At 41.8% G+C, this 24,447-nt stretch overlaps 1 protein-coding gene across 4 annotated transcripts in view; it reads right to left on the reverse strand.

The window, feature by feature from the left end:
- Positions 1 to 1,204: 1,204 nt before the first annotated feature.
- The window catches only part of USP18 (ubiquitin specific peptidase 18), a 28,490-nt gene continuing 5,247 nt past the window's right edge, over positions 1,205 to 24,447 (reverse strand). For 2 of the 4 annotated variants that reach the window (XM_034402827.3, XM_034402829.3), the window contains 11 exons: positions 20,202 to 20,333; positions 18,482 to 18,692; positions 17,270 to 17,366; positions 16,379 to 16,524; positions 16,042 to 16,121; positions 12,917 to 13,063; positions 11,702 to 11,797; positions 10,224 to 10,394; positions 7,120 to 7,251; positions 4,693 to 4,742; positions 1,205 to 3,806 (listed from right to left, as the gene is read on the reverse strand). In XM_034402827.3, coding sequence (XP_034258718.2) covers positions 3,752 to 3,806; positions 4,693 to 4,742; positions 7,120 to 7,251; positions 10,224 to 10,394; positions 11,702 to 11,797; positions 12,917 to 13,063; positions 16,042 to 16,121; positions 16,379 to 16,524; positions 17,270 to 17,366; positions 18,482 to 18,692; positions 20,202 to 20,333 — 1,317 coding nt within the window. In that variant the 3' untranslated portion in view covers positions 1,205 to 3,751. The remainder of the gene's footprint in view (positions 3,807 to 4,692; positions 4,743 to 7,119; positions 7,252 to 10,223; positions 10,395 to 11,701; positions 11,798 to 12,916; positions 13,064 to 16,041; positions 16,122 to 16,378; positions 16,525 to 17,269; positions 17,367 to 18,481; positions 18,693 to 20,201; positions 20,334 to 24,447) is intronic. The other 2 variants (XM_034402828.3, XM_034402830.3) reach the window with 1 other exon arrangement.

Genomic DNA, 24,447 nt, shown 5'->3' on the forward strand with positions numbered 1-24,447 from the left:
ATCCAGGAATAAATTGAATGAGGAAGGAATCGAACTCGAATGATGGGCATATCTCCAAGTACAATCAAAATACATGAAAGACAAGAAAGAATGGGGCATAAAATTAGAGCTAACAGAATTAGATAAAATTTTATTAAGAACAGAGAAGACAATAAGGAAAATAGATCAGTATTTGCTGGAACAGGATGTTAGAACTACTAAAAGAAACTATATTAATTTGGAGTAAACATTTTGGCTATAGCATTGATCTAGACAATTGGCATGATCTATGGGAAAGAAATATAAAAATTACTCTAGCTACTACGTAGAAAGAAAATGTATACAAGATGTTCTACAGGTGGCATTTCCCACCCACAAGGCTAGCAAAAATAAGTAAAAAATATTCATCAATGTGTTGGAAGTGTGAAGCAGCACTTTTTATCACATGTGGTGAGAATGCCCAAAAGCTATAAAATTTAGGCATCAGATAAAACAATGGCTAGAAGAGAGATGGTTAGAAGAGATAACGCAAAATATAGAATCAAAACCGGAATTTTTTCTACTGGGCATCATAGAAGGCAACTACAACAAGGGTACAATTTATCTAATGTTACATATTTTAACAGCAGCAAGATTGGCTTTTGCACAAAAATGGAAAAAGAGACCCCCACAGAAGAAGTAGTGTTAGCTAAAATATTAACTTGTGCGGAAATGGACAGACTGACTCTGGAACTTAAAGATAAGAACGAAACAGAGTATTATGAAATCTGGAACAAATTTTATTACTGGTTTGACAGGAGGAGGAATGCTGGGATAAATGATTATGGACAAGTAGAATGTTTAGACATTTTTATGCTAGTTTTCTGCGTTAGATAAGATCGAATTTGGTATTGATGTAACTTTCACAGATGTAAGAATCTACATGTTTGAAATGTGATAAATAGTATAAACTTGTATAGAGATAATGAATTGTATTAATTATAAGGTAAAACTTGATGAAAATGTTTAAACTGGAGACGCCACACCATGTCCAGTGTTTTTAATCTGTATTACTAATAAAAAACCTTTTTAAAAAATGAGCCTAAATAGGACGGCATAGAGCCGGGGCAGGTCCGCTACCAGTTTGCACGAATCGGTTTGAACCAGCTGAATACCACCTCTGGGAGGAAGGAATATTAACTATGTTCAACACCTTGAGTTGGTTTATAAATAAAAACAATAAAGGTGGGATATAAATAAATTTAATACATAGAAAGAAAATGAAAATCATCTCTTTATCATCTGATATTGGATATGTGCAAGAACACCCCATTCCACCCAAGAAAATTTAGCCAAAATTCTCCCATGCAATACATTTCTAAAGCTAATTGTTTTATACTAAAAGTGGGGGGGGGGTGGAATTTCTCTGTCTAGTTCTTAGGCTGCCCTCTGCTGTTAATCCATTGGAAATAATGTGGTTCTAGATTTCTTAGTCCAGCTTGCTTAATGAATGAGGTCTCCTTTGCAGCAGCAGGAAGAAGATCCAAGACATCTAGTATACCTGGACATCCTTTCAGTCAAATGTCACCAGTGAGTTTGTTGGTGTTTTGTGACCAAGATGAAGCACCTGTGGATGTTCTCTTCTTGTTTCAGCAAAACATTTTCTCGGTATGAGCTTTTCTCCCAACCTTGAATGTGTAAGGTTAGATTTGGCCTGTATACTTTGCCAATGGATCATTACATGAACATAAATATGGAGAAGAAACCTGTATCCAGATCCGATTAATATCGTTCTCTAGAATTTCTTACATTGATTAATATAACCATGGATTGTACTAATTATGTTTAGAATATTTTCAATTTGGATTTTCCAAAGTCCAAACATACCTCAATATTCCATAATTGAATTAAAACTGATCTATGATCTGCTACAATCCTTAATTCCATTTTTATTAGATCTGCCCCATCAGTGATTTCTCATCGATATAATAGTATGCTATGATTAACTCTTTCTGCTAATCTAGAGAAAACACTTATTAAAGTAGAGACTATATAAAGTACAGATAAGAAACCATGCCCCAGGAGTGGTTTTCTTTTCTGTAGCAGAGATCCTGATCTTTTAACAGTTGCATGCCCAAAGGTAGATGAATCTTTCTTCACATCTATTGATCTGTTGCAAATATATAGATATGTTTCATAAGCTTGCATGAAATGGAAAGGTTATCCTGAAGATCTTGCTTTAAAGCTATTGTTGATCCAATGCATTTTTTCTTCAAGACCGGTGATGATCAGAAGTTTATTCAACAGATGAGACAGAACTACAATTTCTATCTGACAATGGAGATTCTGTCATCCTGGTCATGGTTATCCCAAAGATGCTTTTTCAAGAGGCAATTGCACTTCCTTTGTTTTTCCTTGAAGACATTTCACTTCTCATCCAAGAAGCTTCTTCAGTTCTGACTGAGTGGTAGAGAATGACTGCAAGGAATGTAAATCCTTATATTTTCCATCATTCAATCAGAATGGTCCCATTAAAAGTCTTAGCAGTTGTAGCATAAAAACTGACACATTTTCCTAAAACGACATTTTAGCGTTCAAAGAAGAGAACAGCAATCCAACAACTACTTAACTACTTCATAACATAGAATACTTTATATTCCAAGCAGGAAAACATAATTAAAACATAACATTATTCATAAATACACCAATGACAAGTTGATGATACTGATAATTTATAAACAATTGGCTTATATAAAGCATTCCTAGATTTTTCATACAAACTGAAATAAAATAAAATACATGTGTTGTAGACAGAAATTCTTTGTTATCTTAGCCAGAATTTGATAACTTATTTTATTTTTATTAAATTTATATGCTTGCTATCCAGAGCAACTAATTATTATTCCATCACCAACCCAAGTACATAACTTTCTAGCCAGCTGGTTCTCTTTATACCACATTACTCATTTGTCAGTCTTATGAACATGTCCAAGAAAACCTGAAGTAGATCAAGTAATCATTCATTTCTTAAAAAGTGTCATTTCCCCATTCCAAGGAGTTTCTTGCATGAGTGGCTATAATAAAACACATCATAAAATACATGAAATTAACACACTAATCATATAAGCAGAGAAGGCCTCATAGTATGACTGATGTTGAAATATATAGCAAATTGCAAACTCTTGGCTCTAATAAATATATCCTCCAAATGTTCTTCTATTTTACAATGTGACAGAATTTAAGCAGATATAAGAATCTCTTTTTCAATTGCAGCATCTTACAATTCCTAGGACTGTAACTGGTAATTAATCATCATATAAAATTATGTCCCCTTAAAGAGAAAGCAAATTACTCAGGTCACTCAGAATGCAATTCAAGTATATCATTTCATTTCCAACAGACACAGACACACTAATATATATTACTCTTGTGTAGAAATACTTATTCCTATGCCAATTAATAAAATGTGATCACTGTAGAACAGGGGTCTCCAAGCAAAGCTGGCTGGGGAATTCTGGGTGTTGAAGTCCGCCAGGCTTAAAGTTGACAAGGTTGGAGACCCCTGCTCTAGAAAGAGAACCCCCCCAAGGAGTTATGGGAAGCTTTCCAGAACTATTTGGAAAGAAATTCATTCTTTTGCTTATGCACTCATTTTCTCGAGGGCTTAAAGTGCATTTTTCATGTGCATGCTCATTTACTGATGATGATAGACATGGGTTCAACTTGCTGGGTTCCGTTTATTTGGGAAGTGTAAATGGGAGCTTTCCCAGTTACCATAAGTCTTCATTCCCATTCAGAGTGATGTGCTATTTTTTCTCATGTAAACCAGAAGGTAGGCAGTTTCACCCCTGCAAAATAATGGAAGGGGGAAAAAATGAATGATGGAAAGCAAATCAAGTGATAACACAAGAATCAGGTAGCAATTACTTTTCCAAACATCTTCCATATAGAATCATATGAAGTTCTTTTGCCTGGAATTCAATCAATTTAAATTGTTTCAAACTGGGACAAGCAACTTAGGTGTCCTCCAAATGTCTCATATTATCAGTAGGAAAAAGAGAATACAGATAGTCATCAACTTACAACCATTCGTTTGGTGGCGAAAGTTAAAACAACACTGAAAAAAGGGACTTATGACTTACAACCAGAGGTGGGATTTACATAATTTACCTACCGGTTGCCCAGCACCGAAAATGCGAGGGTGCTTCGCTAGCACGCACCGCTTCCGAACATGCGCCCAGCCTAAAAACGTGCCTAAATAGGACAGCATAGAGCCGGGGTGGACCTGCCCGCGATTTCCGCTACAGGTTCGCTCCGAACCAGCTGAATACCACCTCTGCAGTCTCCCCAGGGTCACATATTCAAAATTCAGAGCTTGGCAACTGGCTCATATTGATCACAGTTGCAGAATTCCGGAGTCATGTGATCACCTTTTCAGACCTTGACAAGCAAAGTCAATGGGGAAACCAGATTCACTTAACAACTGCAGTGATTCATTTAACCAGTGTGGCAAAAAAGGTCATAAAGTGGGGCAAAACTCACTTAACCACCTGTCTTCCTTAGCAATGGAAAGTTTGGGCTCAACTGTGGTCATAAGTCAAGGACTACCTGTATACTGTACTGATCTTAATTTTGTTCTCCGCACAGCCAGCCGTATTCTGTGGTTCCCTCCTTCTCCTCCCTCTGAACTACTATTCCAGTTGGATCAGAATAAAACCTGGCATTCTTCCTTACCAACGGAGAGACTGCCTTCCGTAAGTACATTTGATATCATCCCAGGATACCTGCAGAATATAAAGCACAAGCGTCCACATTCAAGGATATTTTTCAAAACATGTCTCAGCTACTGAATGCAAAGTCATGGTTTATTTGAATTATCGCTTGTCAAACAGCATAGAAGTAACTTAGTCTGTAGTATAGATCAGACCTGGCATTTTACAGCCCCAGGGCCACATCCAGCCCTTTGGCTGTCCCCTTTGCATCCCACCTGGACTGTTTTTATTTCGAAGGCAACCACTTTCCCCCCCCAATTTACATATGTGTATGTGTGCATGCCTATACACCTTCACTGCCCTATTGGTTCGCCCCCCCCCCACAACAATCCCAGTTTCTCATGTGGCCCCTTAGAAAAATTAATTGTCCATCAGTGCTATAGAGCAGGGGTGTCAAACTCAAGGTCCAGGGGCCGGATCTGGTCCATGGGGTACTTAGATCTGTCCTGCGGGGCTGCCCTGGAAACAGCGAAGGACTGGCCTGCAGTACCTCTGCCAGTGAAAATGGCCCTATGTTTTCGCTGGCAGAGGGCTACAGGAGGCCGTTGCAGCTGAAAACAGAGCTCGGGAGCCCGTTTTCTTTGGCAGAGCGCTTGGGCCACCACAGGTGCCTCCAACACGAGTGACGTTGAGCTGGCCACACAATCCTGGTCACACCCACTCCGGGGGCCCCAAGGTCAAACACAACCCTGATGTGGCCCTCAATGAAATCGAGTTTGACACCCCTACTGTAGAGGAACAAAATAATCTGGCTAATTTTTTTTTTTTATTTGATTTATATGCCGCCCTTCTCCGAAGACTCAGGGCGGCTTACAATGCGCTAAGCAATAGCCTTCATTCTTTTGTATATTTATACAAAGTCAGCTTATTGCCCCCACAAACTGGGTCCTCAATTTACCTACCTTAGAAAGGATGGAAGGCTGAGTCAACCTTGAGCCTTGGCGAGATTCGAACCTGCAGTAATTGCAGGCATCTGGTCTTAATAACCAGCTTAATAACAGGGTGCCTTAGACCACTGTACTACCAAGGCTCTTGCCCAATTTGTTTCTTTTTCATTCCTCATTTAATCCCTCTCGCCCTGAAGCTCTGCAGATGGGTAGGTCAGACATAATACCAACCAAAGGGAAAAAAAACTTTTCTAGTTTCCTGCCACAAAATACTGGATATATTGAAAAATTAAGGCACAAGCCAATTTAGTGCAACAAGTTACCTTCTGTGAAAAATGGACCAATGGTAGCATCTCATCATTACACCACATCTATTCACTGACAAGATTACGTTTTTGTACTGCAAGTATCTCATTAAAATCCTTTTTAATGACCACTCTTAGGTAGATTTTAAGTCATGGTTTGCTTGGCTTTAAGATTAGAACAGATATGGATGCTGCAAACTGAAATGTGGCTTGTAGTTTAGAAATAGAATATCCTGCTTGTTCCATTAACCTTGATTAAGCTATGGCTTAATTTGTTGCATAAGCCCCAGTCAATGTTTGTAGATGTGCCACTTAAACTGTAATCTGTTTCAGAAATGGATCATCACTGGCCTTTCACATGATACTGGACTGTTATTCCCATTACCCCTTAGGTACCGGATGTCATTACTGGGAATTAAAAGACTCCAACACATTTTGTCAATCGTGTTTCCTGCCCGTATACCGATATTTGATTCTGAACTTCTTAGCCCAGTGGTTCTCAACCTGTGATCCACGGACCTGAGGGAGGGAGGGGGCGTGATGTTTTCATAGGGGGTCCGCAAATATTTGGTACAATCTAGTGCAGTGATGGCTAACCTTTTTGCCATTGCGTGCCAGGAAGGGGGGGGCGGGGGAGGTTCGCGTGCACGTGTGCCCAACACCCATAATTCTATGCACCTTGCCCCGTGCATGCAACCCCCCCTTCCCTCTGCTCCTAGCACACGATGGCCCGGTAGGCCCGTTTTTCTTTCTCACCTGGCTCCACATCCTCTCTATGCATCTGGGGAGGGCGAAAACAGCCTTCCCCACCCCCTCAGCCCGTTTCCCAACTTCTGGTTGGACAGGAAGTGACTTTTTCGCTGTCCCCTGCCTCCAGAGACTCCGATGCATGCGCACCAGAGCTGAGCTAGCATGCCAGGTGACACGGTTCCACGTGCCGCCTGTGGCACGCGTGCCATAGGTTCGCCATCACAGATCTAGTGCTTTAAATCTTGAGTTAAGTCTTGGTGGTCCATGGCCACAAAAGGTATTTAAAGAGGATCCGTGGTGACAAAAAGATTGAGAACCACTGTCCTAGCCTGTTTAATAATTTTTTAAATCTCCCTCTCTTCCCCCCACCCCTCAAAATGCATCTAGCAACATTAGAAGTGATCATGATTCTCTAACACCATCTCCAGGACCGTCTGGCTTTCTCACCTCACAAACACTGGAATCGTTGAAGCAATACCACTTGGATTCGGTGAGACTCCAGATATAGGCACAATAATGACCAAAGTCAGCTGGTCCCGAGTGGGCAATCACCGCGAAGAGATCATACAACCCATCACTCTGGAAAGAAGTACAGAGCAATACTTTGAAGGACAAAGCAGATGCAACACTTTCTTCATTTAACAGGGAATGACTATTATTGTCGCATTACTCCTGGACCTCCTACTGTCAAAGGACAACGGTCCACAACATAGCAATAGCAGTAGCACTTAGACTTATATACCGCTTTACAGCCCTCACTAAGCGGTTTACAGAGTCAGCATATTGCCCCCAACAATCTGGGTCCTCATTTTACCCACCTCAGAAGGATGGAAGGCTGAGTCAACCTTGAGCCTGGTGAGATTTGAACTGCCAAATTGCAGGCAGCCAGCAGGCAGCAGAAGTAGCCTACAGTACTGCACTCTAACCACTGCGCCACCGTGGCTCATGCAACATGAGCTCCTTTGTTTCGACTCTTTCCCCTAACAAGTACCATTTTTGCAGGCTTGCTTTCCATAGAGCAATTAGGGTATTTTACCAATAAAACAACTGTTTATTTTAGGGGAGAGAGAAGGAAAGGCTCTTGATGCAGGAAGTAGGTCAGATGATTGGGAGTTTTCAGGTAGCTTCTTGGCAGAGCAACTTGGGAGGGAAATGAGGTGCTTCCTCTACCTGCATCTAACTATGCTACAAATATTTCCTCTCTTTTATCTCTGTGATGCTTCCTTCACCTCATCCTGATCTTTTCAGACTGTAAAGTAAATCATGGCAGTTTCATGATAAATAACATCTAATGCATTTTGTCAACTCTTCTATTACTGGCACAGTCAAGAGGATTCACACAGGATTATCCCAGACTGATGTCTATTAGCAGGGGTGAAATCCAGCAGGTTCTGGAGAACCGGTAGCGGAAATTTTGAGTAGTTTGGAGAACCGACAAATACCAAATACTCTGGCTGGCCCCAGAGTGGGGTGGGAACAGACGTTTTGCAGTATCCTTCCCCTGCCACGCCCACCAAGCCATGCTCACAGAACCAGTAGGGAAAAATTTTGAATTTCACTCCTGTCTATTAGCCATTTGAAGATGGGGCTGGCATGGCCCCTCTCCTTCGGTCTTGGGCTGGCTTCTTAGATACCGTTTCCTTCTCCAAGAGGAAAGAACTGGTATAATAAGGACCCCTAAAGCATTTTGTAAACTTACCTCATATTAAGCATCCTGAATAAATGAAAACTAGTTTTTTTTTTAAAATTTGATTTATATTTTTTGTCTCCGAGAAGCCAGACTCGTATAACTATTTATACAAAGGCGAAAGGTGAAAATCAAACTAACTTTATAATTCTACTAAGGCCTTAAGGAAGTGGGTTTAGTCTCTCAATAATTTCTAATTTGCTGACTAGATGCAGACGTCAACCATGAATTTCTTCACAATCAGCCTCTCCATTTCACCTAAAAAATGTACCTTCACTTACCCTTTATATTCTACAAAACTATTAGATTTTTTTAAAAAAAAGAAGTAATGTTTTTATCTATAATCCGTCTATCTAATTTGTATGCTGCTGAATCTTCAAGACTCAAGTACGCAACTTGTGTACTTAATATAAAATTTCCACAGGGAATAAAAATAATACAAGAACAACCAGTAATACAGGATTTGGAAATAAATAAGAAAGATTTAAGTAAAAATGGAAAACAGTCATTCCCCATGCCATGGACAGGTGCTGGTCCATGGGCCAGGGGTTGGGGACCCATGTATTAGGGAATATCAGAAAGCTATATCTGAATGGACACCCTTGATAGACACTGGAAAATTCATGGAGAAAAGGCTGTGTCTTCCTCCAAGCCTAAAACACCAAATTTGGGCAACTATGCCTGGACAGAGTTTTAAAGACTATGACTGCGGTTCAAAGATTGGCTTTACCCAGGGGTGAAATCTACTTACCTTCCTTATCGGTTCGGAAGCACACGCGCCCCGTGCAGGCACACCTTCTGTGCATGCGCAGAAGGTAAAAAATATTACTTCCTGGTTAAAACCAGGAAGTAATGACACCCGGGCGACGATTGCTACCGGATTGCCGAACCATAGGGAAAAATCGCTACCGGATCGGGTGATCCAGTCTGATCCGGGAGCATTTCACCCTGGCTTTACCCCTCAGAGCGCAATTGCTCACCCTAAATTACACTATCAATAGCACTTAGACTTATATACGGCTTCACAGTGCTTTTTACAGCCTAAGAGGTTTACAGCAGGGGTGAAATGCTCCCGGTTCAGACCAGATTGCCCAATCTGGTAGCGATGGAGGCGGATGATTCGGAGAACCGGTAGCAAAAATCCCTGCCCCCACCCATGCCCAGCTGAGCTGCACAATCATCAGAGGCTTTTTTTTTTTTAATTTTAAAAACATTTTTTCTACAACCTCTTTGGCCGAAAAAATGCTTTTAAAAGTAAAAAAAAAAAAAAAAGCCTCTGATGATCGCGTGGCTCAGCTAGGATCATCAGAGGCTTTTAAAAGAAATGCCTCTGACGATCCAAGTTGAGTTGCCTGATCAGCAGAGAATTTTTTCTTTTAAATGCCTCTAACAAAGGCAGCTCAGCTTGGATCGTCAAGCATTTAAAAAAAAAAAGGGGGTTTTTTTCCCTTTTAAATGCTTCTGACGATCCAAGCTGAGTTGCCTGATCGTCAGAGGCATTTAAAAGAAAAAAGCCTCTGCTGATCAGGCAACTCAGCTGGGATCGTCAGAGCCTTTTGAAAACATTTTTTTACAAATGGTTTTAAAAGTAAAAAAAAAAAAAAGTTGGCCACGCCCACCATCACATTACCCCACCACCACCAAGCCACGCCCACAGAACCGGTAGTAACAAACTTTAGATTTCACCACTGGTTTACGGAGTCAGAATACTGCCCCCAGCAATCTGGGTCCTCATTTTACCAACTTCGTAAGGAATGGAAGGCTGAGTTAACCTTGAGCCTGGTGAGATTCGAATGGCCAAATTGCAGAACTACTGCAGCACTACTAGCCTTAATGCCAGAGGGAATGCAGGCAAATATCCTACCTTCTTTTTAGCATCTGGTTGATACTGTTCCGATGTCAAGATCTGGCTAAAATTTAGCTCTGGTGGGAAAGCCAAACTATGTGTGACTTTCTTAGTTCTGTTGCCATCTTTAGAACGGAAGCGAACGAGATGTAGCGTCAACATCTGTGGCAAATTCATTATTTTCACCCTCTGCAAAATAATAATAACTTTATTGTCATTGTACGTGTATACACAGTATACCCATACAACAAAATTCTCTTAACACCCAAAGACCAGGCCCAACACACATAACAATCCCCAAACACATTCCCACCCACCACAATTCTCCACACCTAAACCACCCAAAAATCAACAAAAAATATTCTGTCTGAATTGGCAGTCTTGATAGACACTGGGAAATCCATGGGGAAAAGGCTGTATCTTCTTCCTGGTTGGAAACACACCAATTTTGGCCAACTATGTCTGAAGAGGGCTTTAAGGATCATAACTGGGATTCAAGGACCAGCAAAAAACATAACAGAACTGTTGTGGTCTGCCAGCAGCCTGCAGAGCTGGCAGCGGAGTCGGACGGCGATGAGGCTGAGGAAGAACATGGGCCAGTCCTGGAGGCTAGGGAAGGCCCGGATGAGGGCTCTGCGTCAGAGGCAGAGATGGGGCCAGGGCCATCTGGGAGTGATGTATGGACTCTGGAGCCTCCAGAGGCTGATAGTAGAGAGGCAGAGGAACAGGAGGAGCCTGTTCCTAGTGCACATATGACAAGAGCTGCCAGAAGGCAAGAGCAGCTAAAGCAAAAAGGATGACTCAGGAGTAAGGCCAAGAGATGATTGGCCCCTCCCATAAGGCTTAAAAGACCAGCAACGGCTCTTGGCCTCTTTGTAGGAAAGCAACGTTGATAGATTTGTTTCTTGTCTTGCTGCATTTATTTCTTGTCGGCGTCTTCTGCTTCTGAACTTTTGCCAAGAAAAGCCTTTGGCAGGTTGCCTAAGTAGACCAAGGTTGGTGATAAGGCTGAAGAATTGTGTTATGAAGAATTTGTTTTGAATTAGTTTGGACTACGCTGAGAATGAGTTAATTCTCAGCTGTTCCAATAAAATCTGTTTGTTTAGAACTAATTGCGTCTGATAATACCTACTTGGGCCTAGGTCACAACAAGAACTACAGCCAACATAAAGAAACTACCATACAAAGATGGGACTTCTCCACAATTAAATACAATTTAATTGTATATAATTATGATACAATTAAATTTCAATTTCAAAAATTACCAACCAGGATTGCCTTAAATCTGACTCTAACATTAAGCAAGACATACTGGAGTATTGGACAAAAGGTGTGTTTGACAAAAGCCTTGGAACTGCCTTGTGGATTTTTTCTAGCCATAAAGAGATACAATACCCATTATTTTAGGCAAACAAATAATATAATCTCAAAATATAAAGACCATGAAATTCCCAAAACAATAATCTCTCCTTCCCCGCCAGCCAAAACAGCATTACCCTCAGACATGGTGTTTTCTTGTTACACTTCTCACAGTGACATATATTTTCTCTAGTTAATTGCTCTGGTCTGAAAAAGCAGCGGAGTGAATTTTCCTATGAAAAGAGAAGAGATTGTAGAATGCAAGAACAGAGATCAGTTCCCTCAATATATTCCATATTTAATTCTTTCTACTTAAATTGAGGCCATAAGGCTACTGTTTCCCAACCTGCAATTTTCCAAATGTATTGGGCATTATTCCAACTACCAGCGGCAATGTTAAAAGTAATACCTCTGAAAATGCACTTTTACCAGCTACTTAAGGTAATCAAGGAGCAGGCTGCAGGCCTCATCAGTCAAGAAATTTTGGCAGATGTGGTCTAAGAGAAGGGTCTTTTCTGCTGTGGCCCCTGCCCGTTGGAATATCTTGATGCCAGAGGTGAGATCCACCTCCATCCTCTTGGTCTTCTGGAAGGGCCTCAAAACTTGCTTGCCACTGGAGGTGGTTGGTGGAATTATAGAAAAAGATCCCACCTCCGTACCACTTGTGTACCTACTTCTTAGATTTACCTAATTTCTGTTAATTTTAATGTTTCTGTTTTTATGCTTTTTATTGTATTGTAACCTGCCCAGTCACTTTGGACAGTGAGATGGATGGCATATAAATTTAATAAATAAATCAACCAACCGTATCAACATTTAACATTTCATGTTAATTTATTTATTTATTGCTTTTATATGCCACCTATCTCACTCTGCAAAGTGACTCTGGGTAACTTATAATTAAAATCATGGTCTGTAAGGCTAAGCAAGCAAACAAATAAATAATCACAAAATGATCATTCTCTAGAATTTACATGAATGCAGCCCTCTCCGATCATAGTGGGTCATGGTTGCACTTTCCTCTCCTTTAGGTAAAGGTAAAGGTTCCCCTCACACATATGTGCTAGTCGTTCCTAACTCTAAGGGGCGGTGCTCATCTCTGTTTCAAAGCCGAAGAGCCAGCGCTGTCCGAAGACGTCTCTGTGGTCATGTGGCCGGCATGACTAAACGCCAAAGGCGCACGGAACGCTGTTACCTTCCCACCAAAGGTGGTCCCTAATTTTCTACTTGCATTTTTTACATGCTTTCAAACTGCTAGGTTGGCAGAAGCTGGGACAAGTAATGGGAGCTCACCCCGTTACGCAGCGCTAGGGATTCGAACCACTCCTTTAAAAACGCCCAAATGAACTTACCAAGTCAACAATCTGATGAGAATCAAAATCAAACATTGGAAGATGTAGCATTAGCTGGTTATTGTTTATCTTTATTTCATGGGAACATTTCTGGCACATCAGGAACTCTTGCAAACGGATGGTATACAGATCAGTCAATCTTTCAACCTTCAACGATGGAAAGAATCAAAAGGAAACAATATTTATTACTGTTGTTGTTGTTAGTTGTTATTTCATTGCTTCCACAGAAACGTGATTTTGGGCCAGTCTTTCCTAATTTGATACCAACGCATGCTGAAACTGCAAATCCAAGAATCTCTTCTGCTATGTATGCAGGTTTAGGTGAGTAGTGAGATCCTTCCAGTTAAGCAACCAGTTCGGTAATCGCGTGTGAGCAGTTCAACAAAAAATCACCTTCCGTGGTACTGCTAGGGAATTAAAACAGCTGAGGCGCAGCAATCCGCTCTGCCGCGCTAATTAGCTGCAAAGATATAGGTATGTGAAGCGCGGGGGCCGGCCCAGCTGATCGTCAGAGTGAATTGGTTCGCTCCCAGCTGATCATCGGAGCTACCGGTTCACCCGAACCGGTCTGAACCGGTAGAATCCCACCCCTAGTTTAGGTCCATCTACAGGGCAATTGCTTAGAACAGGCTATACAAGTAGTGCTTGCCTTAGGATCACAATTGGGACCAGAATGTCTGTTGCTAAGCAAGGCGGTTGTTGTGCCCAATTTCACAACCTTTTTTGCCAGGATAAGTGAATCTGGCAGGGAAGCTAGCTGGGAACGTCACAGAATAGAATTTGTGGTTGTGAGGACTTACTTGCATAATTTATTAATAACTAGATGAATACCCATGCTCCGCTACGAAACTATGTGATGGGGCTTGATAAATCGACACCGTATTTTTCGGAGTATAAGACGCACCTTTTTACCCCCAAAAAGGGGGTGAAAATCTGGGTGCGTCTTATACGCCGAATGTAACCCCGCCCACCCGCTGGCCCCCACGTTTCAGACATTTTCGGGCAGTTCCAGGCGGCGGGGATCTGGATCAGGGCACAGCCTGAGGAACAACCCTCTCCGGGACGGTCTGGGGGGGGGGAAGGGAATCTGCCCGGCAGCTTCAGGGAACAAGGCGGGCCCCACGGTTTGTGGCAGGTCACCCCTCTGGCTGCCCAGCAGGCAGCTTAGGGCAGACAATGGTCGCAATGACTTCACTCCCCAGCAATGTGAGAAGCATCAGGATTCCCAAGGAAAGCGTTTTCGGGTGGCAGACCCGCGATCCCCTTCCCGATTCCAAACATGGGGTGTGCAGAGGTAAAAAAAGTGCATCGCGTTTCAGGCGGCAGATCTGGCCAGGAGTAAAGATAAGGTGAGTCTGCTGAGGAGGAGGATGGGGGCACGCGGCTCTGCAATAAGAAGAAAAGCACTTTCATGCGGCAGCGCTGCAATCCCCTCCCCGAATCCAAAATGGTTCCCAGTTCCCCGCTGCACATTGCAGGGGAACTGGCTGCCTGCCGCCTGAAACGCAGCTCTGAGAATTGTATAGGGGAATCCAGGCAGCGGCTGGAAAGGAGGGACGTTTCACTTTAGGAGCTCCCGTTCGGCTCGCTCGGCTCCTGGGCGTGGAGAGGGCTTAGGCAGCAGCAGCAGCAGCTCCTCAAATTGCTGGGGAGTGAAGTCATTGCGACCATTGTCTGCCCTGAGCTGCCTGCTGGGCGGCCAGAGTGGTGACCAGCTGCAAATCGTGGCGCTCGCCTTGTTTTTCCCAAAGCTGCCGGGCAGATTCCCCCCCCCAGACCATCCCAAAGAGGTTTGTTCCTCAGGCTGTGCTCTTTCCCTTCCCCCAGAGCATGCGAGGGGTCTCTTTGGGGGAAAGCGAGTAGTCCCTGCAGATCGCAGGAGCACCCTGATAAGTTTTCTGGAAAAGAACTTATCAGTAATCAACGCCCTCTTTCCCAGCCGACTTGTAGGAGGAGGAGGGCGGCGTAAAGCAGTGCCACTTTAAATGCTGGTAGGCAGAGGTGGAACTCTTGTTTTCTTGTTTTCCTCCCCCAAAATTAAGGTGCGTCTTATACTCCGGTGCATCTTATACTCCGAAAAATACGGTAAGAGTTTGAAAATTAATGAGTAGTTATGATTGGACTCTCCTCTCCCCTTCTCTCCCTCAGGCTTGCCCCATAGATCCTCTCCTCTCCCCTTCTCTCCTTCAGGCTGGCCCCACAAAAGCCTCTCCTCTCCTCTCCCTCAGGCTGACCCCACAGAAACCTCTCTTATCCTACCCCCTTCTCTCCCTCAGGCTGGCCCCATAGATCCTCTCCACTCCCCTTCTCTCCCTCAGGCTGGCCCCACAAAAGCCTCTCCCCTTCTCTTTCTCAGGCTGGCCCCACAGAAGCATCTCCTATCCTATCCCCTTCTCTCCCTCAAGCTTTCTAGCCCCTTCTTTCCATGAGGCTTGCCCCACAGAAGCTTGTCCTATGCTATCCCATTCTCTCCAGAGTTATTTTCAAGTTGGGAGGGGGAGTAGAGGGTCTAACTAATTAGCATCGAAGCATGTTATAATATAGGAAATACTAATGCTCTGGTGGTCATTTCGAAAAATCCTTTCTTATGAGCACCTAGAAGCCAAAAGGAACATAGGTGGCAAATTTCAAGTTTGTAGGCTTTATGGTTCTGGAGATTTCGTGATTAATGCGTGAGTTGTTTTCGCTTTTATATATATAGATTCACTCAAAGGGAACTTAATCTGAATGTTAAAGTAATAATAAAATGTAAACTCTCCTTTGGTGCTTTAGTTTTGATTAGTATCCATTGAGGCTTGATTCAGATATTATCCATGCAATATTGGAGAAGTTTCAAGGTAGTTTGGAGCTACCATTGCTCTGACATCAAGTGAACAGCTTGCTCTAACAATGATTGCTTTCCATAATGCCATCTACATATACTATGCAGAGAACAATGCATTTCAGTGGGCTTTTAAGAGGCAATACAGTTTTACTGGCATCAGGTTGACAAAAGTCAAAGTGTAAAGTCTAAGCAACTAGGCTTTACTTAAAGGGGATGACAATCAATTAATTCATCATGCCTATATATAAAACCACAGTAATAGAAGTATTTTTTTTTCTGCTTGATAAAAGTAGGAGTTTACCAGGTCTGGGTTTGTGATTTGGCTTTTAAGTAGGTTCCAGATTTTGTAATAGATTTCTGAAGCATCGTGGAGAACAAACACTAGAAGAAAAGAGATAATAAACCACAATTTAGCATACAGGATTCTACATTAAGTTTTCCAAATTCTAATACTCTCATCTACTTCCATGACTATATTCTTCCAAATCCTTAGATATTTTGAACCCATTCTGGATTCCCAATAAGCCCAATAAACCCATTTACAGAATTTTGCCTTTCCCAGCCAACGCTATTTGCTTTCCAATCCCTAAAGGTTATGCCATCCAAATGGTATCCAAGAGGCTCCAGATCTTCCTTACATCTCACACCATGACGAGAAAGGCAGTAGATAAGGTCGAAAGGGTGCACGGACTTCCCCTTGGCCCGCTGCATACTCTCCAACAGCAGAAGCATTTGATAAGGGACATTGGCCTTCCGTTCTGCTGTTCCAAATGGTACACTGATCCTGCAGTGAAAAGAATCAAACTATGATTGTCCATCACAGTCAGGGAAAACTGAGCTCATACTTGAAGGCCAGGTCCTTAAAAAGAATAAAAACCTAAAACATTTCTTGCACTGTACAGATATTGCAGTTTTGCCAATACCATAAAGAAGAGAGGGAAGGCCAAGGTTTTAAAACTTAAATATAGAAATTTAAAACTTTACAATTTTTTATAAATATAAATTATTATTTGTGTAAATAATATGTATTTTATAAAATAATAATGTGTTGCAGTTGCACACCTGATTTGAAGGAGCCACACCCCCTTGAGAGTTTCAATTAATCATAACATAAACCATAAGTGCAGTGGTGGGATTCAGCGGGTTCTGTCGAACAGGTAGTGGCGACTGCGGGAGGCTCCGCCCATCCACCCGGACATAATGCGCGAGTAAAGAGCATGCACAGAAAGCCGTGTGCATGCGCAGAGGAGGCACGTGCACTCACATTTGCAAACCGGTAGGGAAGGTAAGTGAATCCCACCTCTGCATAAGTGAAATAGGAAATGTTCAAATTATTCTATGGTTTTGCAACAATCCTGGAAAGAAATGTTCATTTTTCCATTCTGCAAATGGGGAGGCTGGCTTGGGGGAGGTGGCTTGCCTAAAAGTTTACCCACTGGAAAAAAATTATTAAGAGAAGAGATAAGAAAGAATAGGTATTTCCAATTCTTGACTGTCTGCACACATTTTACTCTCTGAGCATGACTCACCTCCGGAGTAACGAAGTGAAGTATCTGTTCATTAAGAAGCTTTGAAGCAATGAGTTGACGCAGCAGTTCAATCCAATGTTGTATAAGCCAACAGCACCTGAAAGTAAGACCCAAAAGTAGAATGTGTGGCTTGGACAAAAAGGAAGGACTAAGATATTGCAGGTATCTAATGCTACCTGTTTTTTTCAGAGAGCTCCAAATTTGGAGACCAGGAAATCTACAGCAATAGGAGGCTTATACTGGAAGGGGGAAAATATGCAGGATTTTCCCATTTGGAGAAAGGAGCACTGAATTTCAAATTCTTTCCATTAGTGTTATGGTAAATGTAAACCCTTCCACAACCCATACTATTTTCAAGTCTTATGCCGCTGGTCTTTCAACCCTGGGGATGCGACTTTCTCCAAGTGCCAGAAAGAGAAATACAAACTCAAGACTCTCTGTCCCCAGGGTAGGAGTTGCAGCTTACAAAATTATAATGCTATAAAATGTGGTATCCTGCTAAAACTCTATTGTAATAAGAGGTTTGGTTTTGTTTACGAAGGATTGAGTGAAAAATTATGTATGGGCTTCCTTACCTAAGGAGTTGCAGTAGTTAATAGGCAACCATAGAGGAAAAGTATGACAGGCAATAGAAATTGTCCATGATAACTTATGCCCCCATTCCCTGCATCCAGACTACTGTAATACGCTCTACTTGGGTCTGTCCTTAAAGACTATTCCAACATTGCAACTGGTTACAGCAGCTGCACTCTTACAGACTCCGACACTGGAAGCAGGTTACACCAGCTTTGTGGACCCTGAATTGTTTGCCGGTTGGATTCCAAGTCCTATTAAAGGTGCTGGGTTGACCTACAATGCCCCTCATGGTTTGGCATCCAGATACATTTTGGATTGCTATTTGCAGCCTGCTGCACCCCAACCAATTGGACCTAGTAGGGAGTCTATCAAGCTGGATGTCTCTTCACGGCTTTTTTACAAGCTCCTGAAGAGCAGGTTTCTCCCAAAGTCTTTCTCTGATTTAAATCTCCTTGCCATCCTTTATTTTCTCCCTTTTCTAGTAGTCGTGTTGTTTTTCTTTTGCTATGGAGCTTTGTTTTATATTGCATTTTGCTATGCAACCTGCCAAGGGTACTTTTTGACAGCAGCGGCAGCGCACACAAATAGAAGTCAAGATAAATAAAGAAAGCACAAATCAAAAACAACCAAAGTTACCATTTCTTGAGTCGGCCATTCCAAGGATTTCATCAAACTGCTTGCTAATCTTTTCCAAATCCTTGTTGTTTCCTTTCTCGTTGCTTTCTTTCTCGTTGCTTTCTTTCTCGTTGCTTTCTTCTTGTTCTTCTGGTACTAAAATCTGATAACCATACAGCTTGGGAGATCTTTTTTCCTTGGGATGCCCAGATTTCTGACCCATGAAGTTTTGCTGTTTACAAAACATATAAGCTAATTACAGTACAGTATCTGCAACGCTCGACTTCTTCAATAAAGCAAATGAGGGCTTAGCAAAGCCTGACTCCACTTAGTAGCACCCAGTACCAGGTTGTTGTGGCTCCGTTATCTGAGCCTGTGTCATCGGCAGGAGAGGACTCCCGAGAGTGAAGGAGAGGAGTTGGCAAGGCCTCCCTCTCCAGGACCCTCCTCTCTGGCAATGCCTTCGGTGTCCGCCAAAGGGCAAGAGATAGGGCCGGGGCCAAGCACGTCCACGCAGCCACAGATGGACAGTGATGAGGGTAATGAGTCTTGGCTGAATCCACGCCAGCATCGCAGAGATAAGCGCGTGCAACAGAAGAAAAGGCGTGCCCGAGATTAGGCTGAGTCACTGGACCACACCCCACAGGATATAAAAGGGAACGTGGTGGCCAGTCAAACCTTGTGACGAACAAAACTGAAAGCTTCCACGCCATTCTGCATTGCCGGACTTTTGGCTATAGACTTTGCTGGATTATCTCTGGACTTAATTGACTCCGTAATTATTGAGCTGTTTCTTTTGATGTATCAGAAGTGGGGAGAAGTTATCTCTCCTCTTCGTGAATAATAAACTCTTGGCAGGCAGCCACTAGGTTGTTGCCAAGTTCCGTTATCATAAGGAAAAGGATTTTGCCGGCTGGTTTGGTCTTTAACTCTTGAACGTCTGTTGGTGTGCGTGCGTGTGGGTGTGAACACAGGTATTTTATGGATTTTCAGTTACAAAACTACTGAATAATTTAAATGGGAAAAGGAGAGCCAGTCTTCGTCTAGTACTGCGATGGTAAACCTATGACATGTGTGCCCAAAGTGGCACGCGAAGCCATGTCGCCCGGCACACGTGGCCTTGCCTATTTGTCTTCTGGGTTTCTGGGGTGCATGCGCATGACTATCGTCTGTCCTTTGCATGCGCGGCAGTGCTGAAAACCGGTGTGTGCATGAGCGCTGGCCAGCTGATTGTCGGGTGCGCATGAGTGCCAAAACTCTGAAGTTCGGCTTTTCCGGAACACAATCCCTTCACGCGTACGGCAGTGCCAAAAACCAGCCTGCGCATGTGCACCGGCCAGCTGATTGTTGGGCGCGCATGTACGCTAGAACGCAGAAGTTTGGCTTTTCTGGAGCGTGGCCCCAACGAGCGCACACAGGTGCGCGCAATATTTCTACGTGACCTTTTTGGCACACGGAGCCGAAAAGGTTCGCCATCACTGGTCTAGTAGTTAAGGCAGCAGGCTAGAAACTGGGAGATTGTGAGTTCTTAATCCCACTTTAGGCAATGAAAGCAGCTGGGTGACCTTGGGCAATCTCTCTCTTTCTCAGCCCAACTCACCTCACACGGTTGTTTTTGTGGGGGAAAGGAGGAGGAGGAAAGAATATTGTATGTTTGTTGCCATGCCTTTATGAAAAATAACAAAGGTAGGATAGAAATAATATAAAATAAAACAATAAAACCTGTAAAGGTCTTCCCTACCCTGCAATCTTCTACGATAGGGATGGGGAACAATGACTGGCTCAGGAATTCTGCAACTGAAGTCCACAAATCATGAATCGTTCTCCACCTGTGTTCTACAACTTTCCTCAGATGACTGAATGCTTTTTTTTTCTGAAAAGAAGAGATTCCAACAGTCCGATTCAAAATTCACAGGTAGCACCCTTGTCAAATTTACAAAACAAATTAATTGATTAAAATTAAATGTAATAAATCAATGTAAATCAATTCATTAATGTTCAATTATGGGGAAATTGCCAGAGTTGTGTAGTGTGGTTGTTAAAGAGATATCAGACTGGGCCTCAGGACACACAGGTCCTAGTCTACTCTCACCCACTGAAATTATTTGGGGACAGATTTTCTCAGACCAGCCTACCTCACAGGGTTATTGTTTGGGGGATAACAGGAAGAGCGTGATGTATATATTCTCCTTAAAGAAAGGCAAGGTAACAGTCTAGGAAAGAAGACATGGGAAGGAAGTGAACTTCATCAGACCCAATCCCAATTCTGTCAAGGAAAGATATTCGAGAACAAAAATAAATGGTTTAAATAAAAGTGCAAAGAGCCAGGAAAGAGCTCCTCCAGCACGAAAAGAAGAGGACACAACAATATTCTAATCCTCAAAAGGAATCTAAAGACAAAGCAGACATGATAGGAAAGAAGAGCAGTCACATACAGGTAGTCCTCGATTTATGACAGACCCCTAAAAGGATCCGATTCCAAAGTTATGATGGCTGTGCACGTGTATGCGTGCGCACACACACACCTGCAATCGCATATTCATATTTTGGGCACTTGGCAACTACTCACTTTTATGGCCTTTTGCAGCATCCAAGTGACATGATTTCTATGTTTGACTTTTATCGATTTTTTTTATCCATTTACTTCCAGTTTTTGCCAGAAAGCACCCATGGGGTATAATGGATTCACTTAACAACTGCTACATTCACTTAACAACCATTGCAAAAAATGTCATAAAATCGGATGGTGACCCACTTAGCAATCACAATGACTTATCACTATAATTCCAGGCTCAGTTACAATCATAAGTGAGGAACTACCTGTAGTTCCCTTTTTTGGAAATAGCACAGCCAGAATGTCACTTTACTATCTATAGAAAATACAGATATGGAAAGGGTTAACAAAAGGAGGAGACAGGAGCTTTCATTCTTTGCGTCTGCAAAGTAGAGTAAGAACAGTCAAGGTAGTGCCTATTGGTACAAAGCTCCTCCTGTCAAACCTGATGCACGTCAATATGGTCAAGAGATTCAGTCATAGCACTGTGACTGCCATCTTGACTTTTCTGACCAACACACCCTATCCTGCTTTTCACTCATTAGCCTTGCTAAAATATCATTGATTTTTATAATCGAGGCAGCTGGAAGAATATTCATATCTCAAGTGTAGCTGGAACAACCACACAACCCTCGGCCTCTAGATACCGAAAGAAACATGGGGGGCAGCCATTTTCTGCATCATGTTTTCCTCTCGGATCGTGGAACATCTGTGGCCTCACCAATGCTGTAAAATGGAGAGGGAGAGGCAGCCATTGTTAAGTCAAACGCCCATTCCTTCCTGGATAAAAGTGGTTTGTCGCTCCTTATCATGCAGAGAGAAATAAATCAAAGGGACAAAAAACATCCTTGTTGTGAAGGCATACATGACATGGTATTGCTAATGGAAAAATGATTCTCAACTGCATTAACCAGCATCCACACATGATACATCAGGGGTGAAATGCTCCAGGTTCGGACCGGATCGTCCGATCCAGTAGTGATGACGGCGGGTGGTTCGGAGAACCGGTAGCAAAAATCCCTGCCCCCCCATGCCCAGCTGAGCCGCGCGATCATCAGAGGCTTTTTTTTTTCTCTTTTAAAAGCATTTTTTCTACAACCTCTTCGGCCAAAAAAATGCTTTTAAAAGCTCAGCTGAGATCGTCAGAGGCTTCTAAAATCATTTTTTTCTGCAACCTCTTAAGGTTGTAGAAAAAATGCTTTTAAAAGTTAAAAAAAAAAAGTTGGCCACGCCTACCCAATCACATTACCAAGCCACGCCCACAGAACCGATAGTAACAAATTTTACATTTCACCACTGTGGTACATGTCTCATAAAACATTTTTAGCATCTCCTTTTCCTTTTTTTCTCTCTCAAGTTTTTTATTTGATAACATATAAAAATTCCATTTTCAATTAAACAGTGTGTTGTCTGGGTACAAATAGTTTTAGGAAATAGTAATCAAAATATTTACAACAGTGTTCATTACATTAGTAGTAGTAGTAGTAGTAGTAGTAATAATAATAATAATAATAATAATAATAATAATAATAATAATAATTAGTCATGGGAATATAAAGCAGAAAAAGTTATAGAAAATGAGATCGTGAAGATCTTGTGGGACCATTAGCACCAGTCAATGGTATTTGTGATGTATTTTTGAATGTTCAGTTGACTGAGTTTCATATTTAATGAATAAAGATAATAACAACAACTTAACCATTTTAACATACCTCCCTTATATTGCTGGTATCCTTACGGTTTATATTGAGTGTTTCCTAATATGATTTGATAACTTATTTGTTCCCTATGACTATCATTAAGTGTTGTACCTTATGATTCTTGACAAATGTATCTTTTGTTTTATGTACACTGAGAGTGTATGCACCATGACAAATTCCTTGTGTGTCCAATCATACTTGGCTAATAAAGAATTCTATTCTATCATTGATCCTTTCCTTATATTTCCCTGTTTCTAACTCCTGTTTTTGTCAGCTAACCATTGATAAAATAAGTCCCAGGTCAAAAAGTATTCAGTTTCTTTTTTTCCCTTAATTGTAAGTGTTAGTCTATCCATTTCTGCACATTCTAATATTTTTTTAATCACGTTTTCATCTGTTGGGATCTCTTCACTTTTCCATTATTTGGGCAAATACAATTCTAGCTACAGTCAGTAGACATAAAATCAGATATACATTCCCTTTATTGTACTTGTTCGGTAAAATGCCCAACAAGAATATTTCTGGTTTCAACTCAATATGTTGTTTTGCCCTTTTTTCCAATAGTATATGTATTTTTGTCCAGAATTGTTTTTTGCTTTTGGGCATGTCCACCAGGTATGATAGTATGAACAAGGTGTCTGATGACATTTCCAACATTTTGTGGACATATCCGTAAACATCTTTCCTAACCAGGCTAGTTTTGTACCAGTTGGATAGAGACGGTTTTGTCTACTTGCTTCCTTTCCAAATGCACCCAAATATGTTGCTTTAAAGCCAGAATCTAGACAGAGTTACCATACAGAAGGAGAGTTTCATCCTACATATAAATCCCAGTGAAATCAGAAGATTTGTAAATCCCGTATTTTTCGAGTATAAGACGCACCTTAGTTTTTGGTGAGGAAAATAAGAAAAAAGCTGATTGGCAGGTGGATCGGCCTCCCGGAATATCCCCGGGAGGCTGTTCCCAGAAGTGAATTTTAGCAACAGATTCCTTGGTTATGAGCTCTGTGCCTTGCTTTTTTTTTCTGCCTCTGAAACATCTGAAACTCTGTTTCAGACAAAACTTTTTTTCCTGCCTCTGAAAGCCTCCGAAATAGAGCTTCAGAAAAAAAGCCTCTGAAGCTCTGTTTGGGGGCTTCTTTTCTGATGCTTTTTTCAGCCTCTGAAATCTTCGTTTGAGAAACTGGGTGGGACTACATTTGGAGTATAAGACGCACACAGATTTTCACCCTCTTTTTTTGGAGAAAAAGGTACGTCTTATATTCCAAAAAATACAGTAAATAGAAAAAGAACAAACTATTAACATTTGTATCTGAGCTGCTTGAGAATGCTCTTTAAAATGCCACTTGGTTAGCATGATCCAAAGATCAACGGGACTTTTTCCCCCCCTTAAAATGACTTTAAAAAGAAAATCTCCTTTGAATTGAACTTGAGGATATACAAGTAGTCCTTGGTTAATGACCATTTGTTTTTGGTTTTTTTGTTGTTTTTTTTTAATTTGATTTATATGCCGCCCTTCTCCAGAGACTCAGGCGGCTTACAATGCGTTAAGCAATAGCCTTCATACTTTTGTATATTTATACAAAGTCAGCTTATTGCCCCCACAACTGGATCCTCAATTTACCTACCTTAGAAAGGATGGAAGGCTGAGTCAACCTTGAGCCTTGGCGAGATTCGAACCTGCAGTAATTGCAGGCAGCTGGTCTTAATAACCAGCTTAATAACAGGGTGCC

The sequence above is a fragment of the Pantherophis guttatus genome, chromosome 7, assembly GCF_059756535.1.
Source record: "Pantherophis guttatus breed Tessera chromosome 7, ASM5975653v1, whole genome shotgun sequence".
Lineage (NCBI taxonomy): Eukaryota > Metazoa > Chordata > Lepidosauria > Squamata > Colubridae > Pantherophis > Pantherophis guttatus.